Raw genomic sequence first — 16,975 nt, 5'->3', positions numbered from 1 at the left:
ATAAATAAATCTAGCATGACAGAGACGGTAAATATTTTCTCAGTTGTTTATGCAGCCAAAGAGGAAAGGAATTTAACATGCAATTAACCACTTAGGTTTTTCTAGGTATGTACCATATGGTCTTTGTATTTAAGATAGAGAAAAAATAAATATTGTTTTGTTTAATCTAACATTTGCTTAGCAACGTCAGATACTCCAAACTGTGCCACCTGGGCATGCCTTTACCTCCCAGGAGACTTTTTTCATTTGTACCAGAGCCAGGGCATAAGAACAGGAGGAAATGTAACCTCTTCCCCAGGGGGGAAAAGAGCTAAAATAGGAGAAATGAGAATTTCTACCAAATAATTGAAGTGGAATTCTCTGGAGAGAAAAAGATGAACTTTTAACCACCTCGGGGTCTAGTTCTACTGTTTAACAGACAGTATTTTTTCTTTTTTTTACACATTGAAAAAAAGAGACATTTATGCCATTCTTTGAACCCACATCTGAGCAAGTGTGAGGTAAGAATAGACAAAGGTCAAAAGCAGACCTCGGATTTCTATATAAAGGCTCCCACGTGATCAAAGCTTTCTCTCACCAGGCTTTCTTTAAAAATAACTAATAAGAAAACATCTGATTGCCATTTTAATCTAGATAGAAATCATCTAATAGATATTTCCTTATCTTAGTGTTTTATCAGTTAATCTAAAATTAGAGCTTTTAAAATAAACTCATGGATGCTTGACGCCACATGGTCAATAAGCTGACACAATTTTATTATGAACTGAACTTGTGACATCTATGAAGAGCTTTGAAATATACATTCAAACTTAAAGCTATAAAACCGGAATCCCTCACGTGCTGGAATGCACGCGTGTCGGGTGTCTGCATGGATCTCTACACACACTCACGTGTATATTCTGAAGAAAGAAGTTCTTCAGCGAGCAGGAGAGAAAATAACCTCTAGCGGTAGCACACCCCAACCGTGGGGAGCAATGACGTCCTCTCGTGGCGAGTGTTTCTGTTACCTTTCTTCTTTTGAGACTCTTGAAAAACCAACCAAAGGGAAACACCACAAAGCAAGCGCACACGGCCGGGCTGCCCCCAGCCTCTCCCGCTCCCTCCCCTCCGCAGGCTCAGCCCTCGGGGTCAGGGGCGGCGCGTGAATGAACGTTGACCCGGGTGAGCACACTGGACAAACGACCGGGTCACCCCTGACCGCACTCCAACTCCCAACTGGTCAACTAGCGGCCACTGTCCTTTGCACATATCATCGTGACAGCGGCAAACACCAGCTTAAGAATCTGCTCGAAAACTTGAGCAGTTTCCAGACGGGAAGCCCTCAGATCACATGTGAGTTGTCTGATGAAAGTTTATCTATCAGTCTGTTCTTTGGGAACTCACAACACACATCCACCACAAATGTCCTACAACTGATGGTCCAAGCGACGTAGCACAATGTAACCCTAAATTAATAGAAAAGGGCACAGCGTTGTACTGTAATAGTGGTAGAAATAGGAAATACGTTTAAAATTTCAGTTTTTGCTGATATTTGAGAAAAAGCTATTTCAATCAGAAGATCTTCCCCACCGACACCGGCTGACCCGGGTGTGCCACCTCTTGCAGGTCCCCCGCACAGGGGCGCTGTCCCCCTCCATAGCTCACAGCATCCTCTCTGAAGGTGAACACCTCCCAAATCTACACGGCTCCCGCCAGGATCTGCTTCCTGGCCTTCAGACCCATGGATCCAACAGCATCCTCACCTCAGACTAAACCCTTCCCCTCTGCACCCCTCCCGTCTTCCTGTTTCACTGACGCCAGCCCTGCCCACCGCGGGGGCCGCCCCTCCCAGCTTATGGAGCGCCAGCACCAAGTGGGTTTGCGGGCTCCTGTGCCTCTGACCCTCCTCTGCCCGTCCAGCGGCCTCTTCCTTCTTGTAGCTAACCTCACAGTGTCACCGAGCTGCGCCTGAAGGGTGTTCAGCCCCCAGGGATGCTGGCCCAGGTGAGGGCACAGCCCAGCAAGGGGGAGGAAGAACGCAGGGCCTGATGAAAACGAAGGCGCCTCTTTTCCTCACCCATCCTTCTGGGGAGAAGCCTGCCTCTGGATATGAAAACTAATATCCCAGCGTACCCGCTGTACCAGCTGTACGATGCATCGGAAAGCCTCAATGTGCTGTAGGTTGTCGTATAAATTATATTTTCCTTTTCTCATTGTTTAATTTGAGGAAATAAAATGATTCATTGGAGAAAAATAATCTCTGGAGATGAGTAGAGGGGAAAACTGCCCCTCCTCTGGTCTCGGGGGACTCGAGAAGTCTCCTGTCCATCTCACGTTAGAACCTGGCAGTCGCCCTGAACCCAACTTCCCGCCCCGGCCCCGCCAGGCTCCCCACCTTCCACACCCACCTTCCACACGGTCCCCGAACCTGCCCGACACCCCCTCCCCCCACCAGGGCTGCCAGCAGCGCTGTCCCAACGACGCACGAATAACTTTCCAGCTGGTCCCCCAACCCCTCTGTACCCCATACACGGCAGCCAAAACAGCCTTTCAACACGTAGGGTACGTTCTACATACCAAGAATATATTCCTATACTCCACAGAATGGCCAATTTATCAACCACAAGCCTATTAATCAGTTTAAGAAATAAAATATTTCTAAGACTTCTGTGCTCCCCTTCCTTGGTCCAAGCGGTTAGCACTGCCTCAATTCTGGGCTTACTGTTCCTTCGTTTTCTTTACAGTTTTACTAAGTACGTAGAGATCTATGATAATGCACTGCTTAGTTCTGCGTGATTTTGAACTTTATATAAATGTACAAAATCTATTTCTTCTGAAGCTCATTTTTTTTTTACTTTACATTTTGCTTCTCAAGCTCATCATCGTGATTTCCCTGCTGCACAGTATCCCAGCCAATGAATATGCCCGAAATCATTCATCTATTTTTGTGCTCACAATCGCGTGGGTTCTTCCCAGAAGCCCCCTCCTTTCCCCCTCATTTACAAACAGTGCTGTTGTACACATTCCTATCCTCAACGCTTAGGACCTAAGACAACACTTTCTCTGGGTTCCACGTAGGAGGTGAACTGCTGGGTCACAGGGTCTATCCTCAACGTTAAGAGGTGACACCCAGCTGATTTCCAAGTAGTCACGGCAAACGCAACTCTGCCCACGTGTGACTGTGACTCCACAGCCTGGCCAGCACTGGTCACTGTCTGTGGTTTTCTCTGTCGCCTGATGGGTGAGAGTGAGACGGCATCCTGACACGGCTTCACCGCATGCCCCAACGAACACCGAGGTCATCTTATGCAGTGCATTCAAGGCACCGTCTTTTCCAAGATGGTACTTTTTTTTTTTTTTGGCTAAATATCTAAAATTATATATTTTTTAACATCTTTATTGTAGTATAATTGCTTTACAATGGTATGTTAGTTTTTGCTGTATAACGAAATGAATCAGTTATACATATACGTATGTCCCCATATCTCTTCCCTCTTGCATCTCCCTCCCTATCCCACCCCTCTAGGTGGTGACAAAGCACCGAGCTGATCTCCCTGTGCTATGCAGCTGCTTCCCACTAGCTATCTACTGTATGGTTGGTAGTGTATATATGTCCATGCCACTCTCACTTTGTCCCAGCTTACCCTTCCCCCTCCCCGTGTCCTCAAGTCCATTCTCTATGTCTTCATCTTTATTCCTGTCTTGCCCCTACGTTCTTCAGAACCTTTTTTTTAGATTCCATATATATGTGTTAGCATACAGTATTTGTTTTTCTCTTTCTGACTTAGTTCACTCTGTATGACAGTCTAGGTCCATCCACCTCACTACAAATAACTCAGTTTCGTTCCTTTTTATGGCTGAGTAATATTCCATTGTATATATGTGCTACATCTCCTTTATCCATTCATCTGTTGATGGACACTTAAAGGTTGCTTCCATGTCCTGGCTATTGTAAAGAGAGCTGCAATGAACATTGTGGTACATGACTCTTTTTGAATTATGGTTTTCTCAGGGTATATGCCCAGTGGTGGGATTGCTGGGTCGTATGGTAGTTCTATTTTTAGTTTTTTAAGGAACCTCCATACTGTTCTCCATAGTGGCTGAACCAATTCACATTCCCACCAGCAGTGCAAGAGGGTTCCCTTTTCTCCACACCCTCTCCAGCATTTATCGTTTCTAGATTTTTTGATGATGGCCATTCTGACGGGTGTGAGATGATATCTCATTGTAGTTTTGATTTGCATTTCTCTAATGATTAATGATGTTGAGCATTCTTTCATGTGTTTGTTGGCAATCTGTATATCTTCTTTGGAGAAATGTCTATTTAGGTCTTGTGCCCATTTTTGGATTGGGTTGTTTGTTTTTTTGATATTGAGCTGCATGAGTTGCTTGTATGTTTTGGAGATTAATCCTTTGTCAGTTGCTTCATTTGCAAATATTTTCTCCCATTCTGAGGGTTGTCTTTTCGTCTTGTTTATGGTTCAAGATGGTACCTTTCATGTCCTGTGTTTTTTGTACCACAATCAAAATTAATTAATTTAAAAAGGAAAAGAATCCTTTTCCAGTTACATGTGTTGAAAACCTCTACTTCCAGTCTGTAGCTTTTCACTGTTTTTCACCTGGTTTTTTGATGAACGGAAGACGCAGATTTTAATACAGTGGAATGTATCAGTCTACTGTTTTACAGTTTATGTCTTTTGTGTTGTCTGTATGACATGCGAGTCTGAGCAGGAACAGAAAGGAGCTGTCAGAAAGACACTCCCATCATCTCTACAAATTTAACTCTTTACTTATTTATCACAGAATGAGAGAGATCCAAGTTTCCTCTTTTCCATATGGACGATGGATAGCGACAGCACCATTTAAAATAAACCAATCTCTTCTCGGCCCACAGACCTGCAGTGTTATTCAGCTTATGGTCAAGAGGCCGTAAATGTGCTGAGCCAGCTTTCAGGCTCTGGGCTCTGCTCCACCATCTGTCCCTGAAGCCCTTGCAGCATCGTTACACTGTCCTAATTCCTACAGCCTCCTCTGAGTACTAATCCTGACGGGGCAAGCCCCCCCACCTGCCACTGTTCTTCAAAGCTGCTCCTTGGCCATCGCGCTTCCACATAAAATCATACACTCAGCTCGTTAGCTTCAAGCCAACAAACGAGGAGAATCACATTACATTACGAGTATAGGTTAAATGGAGAAAAGGTGATATTGTTTTTATATCAAATCTTCCTATCTATAAATATGGTTCAGTTCTTTGTTTGTTTAGGAGCCGGAAATTAGCTGCTTTTTTAAAAAGACGTCTGGGGAGGCACCACCTTGTATTTTTTTCTTGCCTTAATGGTATATTTACAATTTTTTTGTTTGTTGCTGGTAAACAGAGATGGATTAAATTCTTATATATTGTTTATCTAGAAAAGTTGCTAACTTCTCATTAATTTTAATAATTTACCTCTACACACTCTGGATTTTCTCAGCAATCAATCATCTGCAAATACTGACAGTTTTGTACCTTCCTTTCCAGCGCTTCTATCTTTTCTTCTTGTCTTACTATCCTGATGGCTACTACACCGAAGAATTCCAACGAGCACCCTGGTCTCATTTTCTGTGTTTACGGGAAGGTTTGTTACGGGTCTCATGGTGAGTTGACAAATGGATGAGAGGCCGAAGTTGCTAAGGAAGAACAGAACACTTGTGCAAATCAACGAGCGCTCAGACATTAAAAAAAAAGAGACAAGCCTTTAAAGAATGCCTTTTTTCTCTAAATGTAGCTATGCTTCTTCTAAAGACCTCCCAAAACAACTGACACAAAGAGCTACAGCTTACTGACCATGAATGGGGGAGGTAATCTCAGTGAAGAGATAAACCTTTGTATTTTCTCAAAGGAGTTAGAATAAGGATAGTTCCTTTTAAATTAAAAATAATTTACTGATAGTGGCTGCAGAATTGGCTACCAATGTCACCTCATCTTTGTATATCTAATTACTACACAAAAGAAACCTGCATGGTGAGGAAATCTGAGTTCTCTTCTTTTTTATTTTTCTAACTTTGTTTTTATTTTTATTTTGGCCATGCCGCACGGCTTAGAGGATCTCAGTTCCCCGACCAGGGGCTGAACCCAGGCCACGGCAATGAAAGCACCGAATCCTAACCACTGGACCACCAGGGAATTTCCTGGGTTTTCTTCTAATCAGAGACACAGCTCAATTGTTATAAGACTGAAGATAAAGAAAGCTGGGGGTGACAACTGAGCCAAGCTGAAGCAGCTTCAGAAAGCAGCCCAGTTCCCCCTAACGCTGGTGTCCCCACGACTGTACCGCCCTTGGGTGATACAGCCACGTGGAGTTCAAGCCACTGATTTTAAAGCTAAGCAAAGAAGAACATAAAATGAGCACAAAAGCACGTGGGTCAGGCAATGCTCCGTAAACGGGAAAACACCCTTAAAGGATGTCGTTTTTCCCTACATGTAGGCAAGTGTTACTATGATTCCACTGATGAAGAGTGAGACTATTCTTATTATTACAGATTTTCACTAATATAGATAATTCAAGTACACAGTAGTACACAGCACTGGAACAATAAATTTCTCATATATATGGTCAGAAATAGGAAGGTAGTGTGACTAGCATTATGCATCACAAATAGATGACGAAGCTTCTATGACAATCAAACACTGCTGATAAGGAATCTTATGGAGATGAAATTTCCTGTGACTTTCCTTGTCTGGTAAAGATGAACAGTCCCACATGTTCAAGTATTAGGACCTGAAGATCTAGTGGACAGTTACAGTTTACTGATGAACTTAAACTCAGCACGACACATGCTGGTATCCAACACTGTTATCAAATGAAACCACATTTATTTGGCATTTTACGGCTTACAGAGCATTTTCAAATGAGCTTTCTTTCTATGAGATGGGCTAAGCTGGACCTTCCGGTGGCCACCATGCCACCAAGTCAGGGCCACCTCCCTGAGAATAAGACAAATCCAGAGAAAGACACAGCTGAAAGACGAAAGAAGGAGAAACATTTCTAACAACACTGTGTAAGAACTAACTCAACCCAGCTAACCGGCAACCAAACAGACGGCCCCTGCACCTTCCAGCCACGGGGCTCAATAAACACCCTTTCTGCTTAAGCCCCTAGGAGTCGGGTTCCCATCGCTTGGACCTGAGGTCCCGAGTGATAGGAAAGCGCCAGTCTCGTGCCAGGACCCAGGGCACTCTTCCCCAGCATGCAGCTTCCACGGAACCTGGGCTGATGAGGACACACAGCTTCAGGTTGGGTGGGAATCCCAACACCACCGCTCACTACCCACGTGACCCTAGACAAGATACGTAACTGGCACAAGCCCCCCGTGCACCCCTCTGACGGGTAAGCATCGAGTTCACAGGGCCCTTCTGAGTCAGGGCTTTTGCCAAGCAATCGGACGGAGTCTGGCACCTGGTCCTCAGTGAACGGTGGCGATGCACCCGCTCTCCATCCCGACAGAGCACCGAGGATGCCCGTCACGGTCCCGACACAAGCGGGTCCTCAATCAGTGTGGATTCTCTTTGCAGTGAGAGCGGCTGGGGACCGATCATCACGTTCATCTTACATCGCTGTTTTTCTCGTCACAAATAAATAATGAAAAAGAACACAGACTAACTCCAAGGGCCTTTTTTTAGCCCACTTCCCTAGGAATCTAGAAAAACCCTGCTGGCAGGAGGAAAATAAGTACATGTAAACGGACGGCTGGGGGCAGTGGGTGAGTCAGGCGTTTCTAGCATTTGCCCCTCAGGAAACCTCAACATCCAGGAGAGGATTTCACACCCCGCCCACTTGACACGTATACCCATTCAATGGCACACAACAGGGTCGGAACGCCAGACTCACAGTGTTTGGGACGTACGGTAAGCCATAGAACTTCTCCTGGGTGTCCCTGAGGATGTCTGTGGTCGAGCTCCTCAGGGGATGCTTCCCATGGTAGATCTGATCCAGAGCAGCATAAAAGACCTGGACGGAAGAACGCACCTATTTAGTCTGGGCGCCATGCTTACATCTATGATGTAGGCGACCAAAGATGTTACAAGTCTACCAGAATAATAACTGCAAGTCGCAGTTGGGCAGTCACACATATAAGTGTATGAGGCTTGAGATGTATTTTGCATTTCATACCACATTTAAGACCATGTTAATGATGAAAGGAAAGCTCTCAACCTCTCCATGATTAAGGATATTAAGGAATTCTGAATCCTATCTATAAGGTACTCTTTCTGTACAGTGTAGTAAATTAAAGTTGTGACCACAGAACTACACACACACACACACACACACACACATATATGGAAATATATATATATATATATATATATCTGGAAATATGAAAAAATTAAGTTATGACCTGTGACCCCCTGGAGCTAATAAATACTGTTTGGCTTCTTCCTAGAATCCTGATGTAATTAAATGAGAGAAATGACAGGGTGAGGATCCTAGTTCGTTGATGAGAGGTGAAAGGCGGGGTGAAGTGAGGTGAGGAAGCAGGGGTGTTACACAGGATTCAGGAGCAGCTGTCGGAGTCTGAGGCCAGGACCAAGGCAGACCCCAGCCCTGCTGTCAGGGCTCAGAGGAAGCAGCTGCTGGGCGGGGCGACCCTGGCTTAAGGAGGTGACTGGTAGGGAAGGCTCACTCCTCTCCAAGGAGAGGACAGAGGCCACTGAAACATGAGAGGAGAGTAAAGCATTAGAAGGAGTTTAAACATGAAGCCTGCTGCGTATTTACCAAGCTCTGAGAGCTAAATTTTAGGCAGAAAACCTCAAGTAAAGTGCTTTTTCACTGCAACATTTGACTTATTAACATTGTCTGCATTTTACCTGAAGCAAGCAAGTAGAAAATATTTTATTTTAAAAGAAAAAACTGTCAAGTGATTATGTTTCCGATACATATCTTTCGGATTCAAAATAGGAATTTGTAGAGAATGTGCAGCTGTTGACTTGAAAGAAGTGAGGATTAGTTTATATAAAAGAAAAAATTTAAATGACCTCTATAACTTCTGGCTTCATCTAGATAGAGAGTTATGGTTCTATATTATAAAGTCAAGTTTAAACCTTCACTGGAAAAATATAGACATTTCCTAAATATTGCTTTGCTATAACTGGCAATCTAAACATATATTAAATACAGCTCTTTCCATTCTATGTTCTGCAATGAGTAACAATATTGGGTTGGTCAAAAAGTTCGTTCGGGGTTTTCTGTACGCTGCAACATCTAGCAGAAAAACCCGAACGCACTTTTTGGCCATCCCAATATTTCATGCTCATTTGCTGATGAACCAAACAACCCTAGGCGACAAGCCCCCCCGGGGGTCCTGCGTGCTTGGGACCAGGAACCTTAGAGCTGCAGAAAAACAGGAGCTATTTCTAGAATAATGTACAGCAATAAATAACAATTTAAAAGGCACAATTTAAAAACCACTACTGATACCCGCTTAGAAATCTGCAGCAACTCCCTTCCACCCTGGGTTGTCCCCACGGCTCGGGGGATGGCTGTGTGACAGGAAAGCAGCGTGAGCGGCCCTTCGGGTGGGAACCTCCTTCCCTCCCTTCTCCTCCAGCTTTTCAACCCCCCTCTCCCTCTCTCTCCTTATTCTTTTTGGAGGGCAGAAGTACAGAAAGGTTGGTTTTCCTTTTCAGAAGAAAATCACTGGAACAAGTGTTGCAAAGGACGCCAGGACACGGGCTTTTAAAAGGTAGGACTCCCACGACAGATACGAGTAAATCAGAAGACTACTGCCACGTAATGTTAACCTTTCAAATAATCCAGAAATCTTTTTGCAATTGTGTGATACAAATAGACACTAAATAATGTTATTAATCCATGGTTTCGTCTATAGCAGGCATCTTCTTCACTGAAACGTGTATTTTAAGGTCCCAAAAAACAGAGCACATTCATTACTTTCTAGGGACTGAACTTTATACACCTATAAAGCAATTCAATAGTGGCTACACTTTTAAACAGGTGACTGGATCATTAGAAAGTGAATACTGCCTGAGATGAAAGATGGGTGTTTAGGCTGTGTTTACATAACACTCAAGATCTGATGAAGAGGAATAACTCCATAAACAATCTCAGAAATTACAAATAACCTAAACATCTGGTATCACACAGACCTGACATCCAGATGGTTTATAAAATGTTTCTCGTCTTTATCTGGAAACCTGGAACACTGGCTTTGAGTTTTACTAAAAACTAAGTCATTACTGTTTAAACTTCACATCTAAAAACACAAATTTAAAAAAAGATACAAAGTGAACAAAAAGATATAACTTGGTTGCTGAAATGCACCATTTAGAAGAAGTCAGGTAAAACTTTTCCACTCTTTGATTTTCCACTGAAATTGGGAAATAACCTTATTTGACATCTACTTCCTAAGGACGGTTGGAAGACCAAATGATTAGTCAAGGTCAAGTTCTCTGAACTCAGAGGAAAGATGTTTTGGAAGCATAATTATTATAATAAATGGGTAGCACTGGCAAGAATTTAAAGTTATACATTTATTTTGAATAATATCTGTGGAAAACTTCAGAACAAAGGCACACACCCACCTGAAGTTGCATGTCTGCTGCCGCACAAACCTTTTTAGATTCGCAAAGACGAGACACCATATTTCTGGGCAGTGGCTTGAAAAACAAAACAATATGTATGTGAGTAAACTGCACTGTGTACTTTTGAGGCAGGAAGGTTAAAAACAACATCAAATGATACAATTTCATTGTGGTTTAATAATAACTTTGAAATATTTTCGAGGACAAGATAAAGGATGAATACATTCCACTGAATTTCAAAAAGCGGTAATTATCAAATAGGGGTTTGTACGTGAAAATACAGGATTGTAGGGAAGTCAGACATTGGCACTGTTCTTTAAAACTCTAGTTAAAACGTTAGGAAAAGTTAGTACTTTTTCTGTCCCTTTGTTAGCAATGAAAGTCCATTCAAGTGCTCTGTTGACCTTAAGAGCACGTACTGACTGATGACAGGAATCAAAGGTCACAAAGTCAAGAAATAAACTCTAGTCCATGGTGCCAGTCAGTACTGGAGCTGAACAACATATCCCGACAAATAACCATGATAATGAACTGTGCCTTCTTTTATTTTCCAACCTGAAAGAATTGCAGGGCTTGGAAACGCAGTCTGATTAATGTCCCTATACAATTTAGGGCTTCCTCTCTAATTAGCCATAATCATGTAACGTCACGTATTCTCTTACAAATAAACTAATAATGTAGCTGGGGAAGTGCTGTAGCCAATCTTACTCTACTTTTTTTTTTTTTTTTTTTTTTGGTACGCGGGCCTCTCACTGTTGTGGCCTCTCCCATTGCGGAGCACAGGCTCCGGACACGCAGGCTCAGCGGCCATGGCTCACGGGCCCAGCCGCTCCGCGGCATGTGGGATCTTCCCGGACCGGGGCACGAACTCGTGTCCCCTGCATCGGCAGGCGGACTCCCAACCACTGCGCCACCAGGGAAGCCCTTACTCTACTTTAAAATCATTAATACTGGCGTTTACTGAAGACAGCTGCCATTTTATACAATTCTATTGACAATCTAAATCAAGTTAAAAGCCCTTCTAAAGAGAAACAAATTATGTAAGAGACTTACGGCAGGTTACTGTGCACTACAGCTGTATAGACTAAACACTGGTGAGTTGTAATGTGAGCTGTGAGCTGGAAGGGGAAGCAGGCACTGCTGCGTGTGTGTGCACATGTGTGCACATGTGTATTTATATGTCTATACAGATCTCTCCCCAGGGCCTAGAACAGTGCCTGGCACACAGCAGACACTCAGTGCACATCTGCAGGAGGAGTGAACTAACGCAAGAACGACCCTGACTTCTGTAGCAGGATGAAGGCTCAGACAATGAGGCCTTTTCTCTTCTCTTTCTGTTTAGCTATAAGAAAAGCAAACCAGCCAAAAAAGGGAATTTTTCAAGAGGTAAAGGACACAGACTGAAGGAAGTTGCACAGTGTAACTTCCGGTGCAGGGAAAGGCCTAGGTCTTCCCGACATAAAACAAAAATTTCCTGCAACAGCATTTTAAAAAGTCACGGTTCAGTGAAGTCATACACGCCAGCAGCTGTATCAAGATGTTCAGCTTGCTTTAAACCCTACTTTATGTTATACCTTCTGTTGACAGGACTGCTGCTGCACTTGGGTATTTCATGCTTCACAAAGCTTTAATGGTTTTATTTTCCCATAAAAAAATAGTACGCGTGGAAGGATTATCAACAAACAATGGAAACTCCTGGGGGCAAGCACTTTATTAGACCTGAGGGACAGAAAGAGGTGGAGATGGGGTCCCAGCAGCACTGCCCGTGTGCGCAGAACCATAAACGGAGCTACGACGAGCAAGGGGAAGGAAGACCCTGCACATGAGTGTGAAACCATGACCCAGAAGGGCTTGACTGAGGGAACAAGGTAGAAGCGGGACCTACAAAGTGAACAGGCGTGAAGCGGGGCTGGGGGCCGCAGGGAGAAGGGCCCTGAGCAGAGGCACGGAAGAGGGGGCCTGGGGGCTCAGTCAGGCAAGGACGGGGTGCCCACCCTCAGATCCTGCAGGAGGCCACTGGTGAGTTTTGACCAAGGAAGTCACCTGGGCCAAGTTGTGTTCTGAAAAGATTCCTTTGGCTGCAGTGTAGACACGCCATAGGAGGGGGCCAGGAGTGACACACACATACCACCAGTGACCTCAGCCAGAGCAGAGTGGGCAGCCGGGGCATGACTGGGGCTGGACTGCGGGGGAAGAGGCAGGGCGGTCAGGGGGCCGAGGTGGGGAGCAAGGTCAGGTCGGGAGGCGCAGGCCCTGAGCAGGGAGTGGAGGGGCGTCCATGGCCATGGTCCCGGCTCTCGGTAAGGTTTACAAGCCCTGCCTGGAGACAGTGAGGAGGAAATGCCAATACTGGGTCTAAGAACCAAACCCAACAGACCCCTTTCATCTGTAAGTAGTTCACTTTGAGGCCAGTGTCTCCCAAGATGCAAACCCATCTAGCAAAAGGGCAAACAAAGGGACAAATTTAAGGAGGCTTAATTCTTTCCTGCTCAGGTTTACAATAAAACAAAAGACGCAACGAAAAAGAGCACAGAAAGACAACTGAAAACAGTTTATCAAAAATTACATATCACGACTTCCCTGGTGGCACAGAGGTTAAGAATCCGCCTGCCAATGCAAGAGACACGGGTTCCAGCCCTGGTCTGGGAAGATCCCACATGCCTCAGAGCAACTAAGCTCGTGCACCACAACTACTGAGCCTGCTCTCTAGAGCCTGTGAGCCACAACTACTGAGCCCGTGTGCCCCAACTACTGAAGCCCGTGCGCCTAGAGCCCGTGCTCTGCAACAAGAGAAGCCACCGCAATAAGAGGCCCGCGCACCACAACGAAGAGTAGCCCCTGCTCACCCCAAGTAGAGAAAGCCTGCGTGCAGCAACGAAGACCCAACGCAGCCAAAAATAAATAAATAAATTTATTTTTTTTAAAAAAAAAAAAAGACAAAAAAAATTACATATTCAAGGGAATTCCCTGATGGTCCAGTGATTGGAACTCCACACTCGCACTGCCTGGGGCCTGGGTTTGATCCCTGGTCGGGGAATTAAGATCCCACAAAGCCGAGTGGCACGGCCAAAAAGGAAAAACAACAATTACGTATTCAGAAAACCCACATGTGCTACATAGTTCTATAAAATGTTGGGGGAAATGAAGGTTACATGGGACTCCTGGATTACTTTTTGCAACTTGCTATGAGTCTACAATTATTTCAAAATAAAAAGTACAAATAAACCTCCCCAAACTATGTATTCAAGGCCCACTGTACATAGAGTAGTGAATACAAAGAATGTTTACCAAAAATGTAAGGAAACATCTAAGTAGAAGGTAAATACTGTCCTAATAGAACAGTTCAGAGGAAAGAATTATTAACCCATCAAATCACAAATTAAGTAATACATTTACATTATGTGTGGTGTAAACAGGAAAATGGATGTTCTTTTTTTTTTTTTTAATCTAGTTGGGTTGTTAGTCAACTGGAATTAATGTACTTCAGCTCACGGAAGGGAGTTATATATTTACTCCCTTAGAAAGTACTGCCTTCTTCAAAATTAAAAAACAATAACAAAGATAAAGTAGAACAAAATTTAAATAACACCCACACTGACCTTAAGTTCTATACAATTTTTTTCTGGCTGCACCACACGCTTGCGGGATCTTAGTTCCCTGACCAAGGATTAAACCTGGGTCCATGGCAGTGAAAGCGCCGTATCCTAGCCACTGGGCCGCCGGGCAACCCCCTATATACAATTTTTTTTAATATACAATATTTAGAAGTTAAACCTTAAACTTCAAGTTAGAAACAATGTTTCCTGGTCAAGATTTTCTTCTGTGAATATCACTTTACCAACCAGAGTCATGGCAACCAATACTGACACCAATAATTCAATCTTTGCTGTTATTCCAAAGGTGGATGTGTCCACCAAGGAGCACAGATGTTTCACAGTACTGGCTCCTGAAGTCAAAGTACGGGCTCACTTCTAGAATCAATATATTGAAGAAAGACAGAATGAACACATCCAAGCCAGCAGGCAATGAGCAACCACACAGAAAAGACAGCGCTTTAAACACCGGAACCTCCAACAGTATTTTTTCATTATGTTAAAATGAAAATTTAACGGAGTCCAAGGCAGTAGAAATGATAATGACTCTTTCACCATATAATCAGCTGTGTGTTTTACCAGCTTCTACGACGATCTTCATGATTTCCAAAGTAGGAAATACCCCTTCTATGATCACTAAGTCTCCTACCCCAGCCATGATGGGAAGCTGTCTGCTCCCCTGCAGATCTGGGTGCTGCCGTGTTCATCAGAGTGAAAAGCATACAGAGGATGCTACCGATCAAGAACAACCTTCAGATTAACCAATCACAGTGAAGAAGCAATCACTGAATTCTCTAAGCCACGCTTTCCTCACTTGTAAAACGTCCATGTTACAGTTTCAGAGACTTAGATAACAATTGAACAAGATAATGTATTTTAAAAGTGTATTATGTCAGGTTTAACAGAGCAGATGCTGACTAACTGGTAGCCCGTATTCTCACGATTACAGCTGCTCTATATAACACAATAACCATTGACTTTGACCAACTTTATTTACATTTTACTGTTCTACCTACCTATTCTCTAAATATGGTCTGTTTCAGATTTATAAATTCTTAGGAGACAGGAATTTAGCTAAACAGTTCTCTCTCTGTAGCACCTAACAAATTCTTAATAAGAAAATGTAGTTTGCTTCCTGTTTATATTTCTTTTCATTTATAAAACAATCAAGTATGCTTAACGAAATACATGTCTCCTCAAATTACCCAGTTTTAGCAAAGGACACTTTCTCCACTGTGATCATCTTAGGGCTTTTAGAAGAACAATGAAATCTCGATTCACTGTGTTACTAGTATATCTTCCCTATTTCAACATCTGCCACAGAACTTGGTCCTTAACTCATGTTTTGAAAACATTTTCTCTCACTTTAAGCAGAACTAGCTATCAAACAGTGAGTCAGTCCCTCATCTGCAGGGTCCGGTTCATATTTAGAGAAGATTGGTGCTAATGAGGAAATGTTCCTTCTGATGATATTTTAATCAAATATATCTCATGCTATGGATCTTGCAGTTCAGACTCTGTCTCTGACGAGCGCTCCTCTATAATCTCCGTCTTTGTTCCTCTATAATCTCCGTCTTTGTTCCTGTTGGTAATGCGTCTTCTTTTCTCTGGCTTCCTGCATGGTTTTCTCTTTGGCTTTGGTCTCCAGCAGTCTGACTACCATGTGTCTAGGTGTATACTGTTTGCAGTTATACTGCATGGGCTTCTCTAAGCGTCTTGGATTGCTGGCTTGATTTTCATCATTTTTGGCAAATTCTCAACCATTATCCCTTTGCCTATTTCTCATGCCTTATTTCTCTCTTCTCATTTGTGGAACTCCAACTACATGTACGTTACACTGTCTGATATTGTCCCAAAGTTCCTTGCATGCTCTATGTTGCCTCCCCTTCCCCTAACATTCCCCCTGCCCTTGTATTTGTTAGGACAATTTCTATTGACGTATCTTTAAGTTCACGCTTTCCTCAGCTGTGTCAAGTGTATGGATGATCCCCTCAAAGGAATTCCTCAAATATGATACCATGGCTTTATTTCCTGCATTTCCACTTGACTGTTTCTCATAGTTTCCATCTCTCGTCTCCATCTGTTCATACATAGTGTCCACCTTATCCATGATATCCTTTAACACAGTTATTTAAACCCCCATCCAAGAGTTACTTTAAAATTATCTCAGTTACTAGTTATTTTCAAGCCCCTGAGTCTGACTCTAATGGTTTCTTTGTCCTTGAGTGGGAGCCAGGGTTGTGTGCTGCTGAGTGGTAATTCACTCAGCAAACATTTACTGACTGCCCATTATGGTGATATAGCAGTGAACAAAACAGATGAAAATTCCAGTTCTCAAGGGGTTTACATTCTAGGAGCCTTTGTTAACTTAAAAATTACTATTGATGGAAAAAAGGACATCTTTCTTTATTTCAGTTCCTACAGGCTCAGGAATAAAAGGACAGAGATTTAATGCATCACCTCCTTTAGGCCACCCAAAAGGATCCAACTGTACTAATTACAATGCTGCTTACACGTGCGATCTTTACTCATTTGAAGTTCATTTGCGAGTTTTCCGCGCCACACATTTAGAAGATAGCAGGCAGTCAACAGTGCGTGAAGGTGAGCCATGCCTGTCACTGACATTCACACGCTTCCAGAGGGAATGAAGTGGCAAAATGCACAAACACATTATCTCAATACACGCCGACAACACAACACCCACCCTTCACGCAACACGTTCTCAGCACAAGGTGCCATTCCAGGCGACACGGGAAGAAGAAAGACGAAACACCATCTCCTGCCCTCAGAAGACTTACAGTTCTGAACCTGCTTTACACGGTGAAGT

At 43.4% G+C, this 16,975-nt stretch overlaps 1 protein-coding gene across 1 annotated transcript in view; it reads right to left on the bottom strand.

The window, feature by feature from the left end:
- MIPEP (mitochondrial intermediate peptidase) overlaps positions 1–16,975 on the bottom strand; it is a 134,606-nt gene that overhangs the window by 49,867 nt on the left and 67,764 nt on the right. The window contains exons 15-16 of the mRNA XM_027116685.1: positions 10,556–10,630; positions 7,848–7,967 (exon numbers count right to left, since the gene is read on the bottom strand). Of these exons, the coding sequence (XP_026972486.1) occupies positions 7,848–7,967; positions 10,556–10,630 (195 nt within the window). The remainder of the gene's footprint in view (positions 1–7,847; positions 7,968–10,555; positions 10,631–16,975) is intronic.

This window comes from Aethalodelphis obliquidens, unplaced genomic scaffold, assembly GCF_003676395.1.
Source record: "Aethalodelphis obliquidens isolate GAN/ISIS:26980383/991018 unplaced genomic scaffold, ASM367639v1 scaffold16, whole genome shotgun sequence".
Taxonomy (NCBI): Eukaryota; Metazoa; Chordata; class Mammalia; order Artiodactyla; family Delphinidae; genus Aethalodelphis; species Aethalodelphis obliquidens.
Note: the sequence above shows the minus strand (reverse complement) of the source record. Positions and strands in the feature narration are given on the sequence as shown.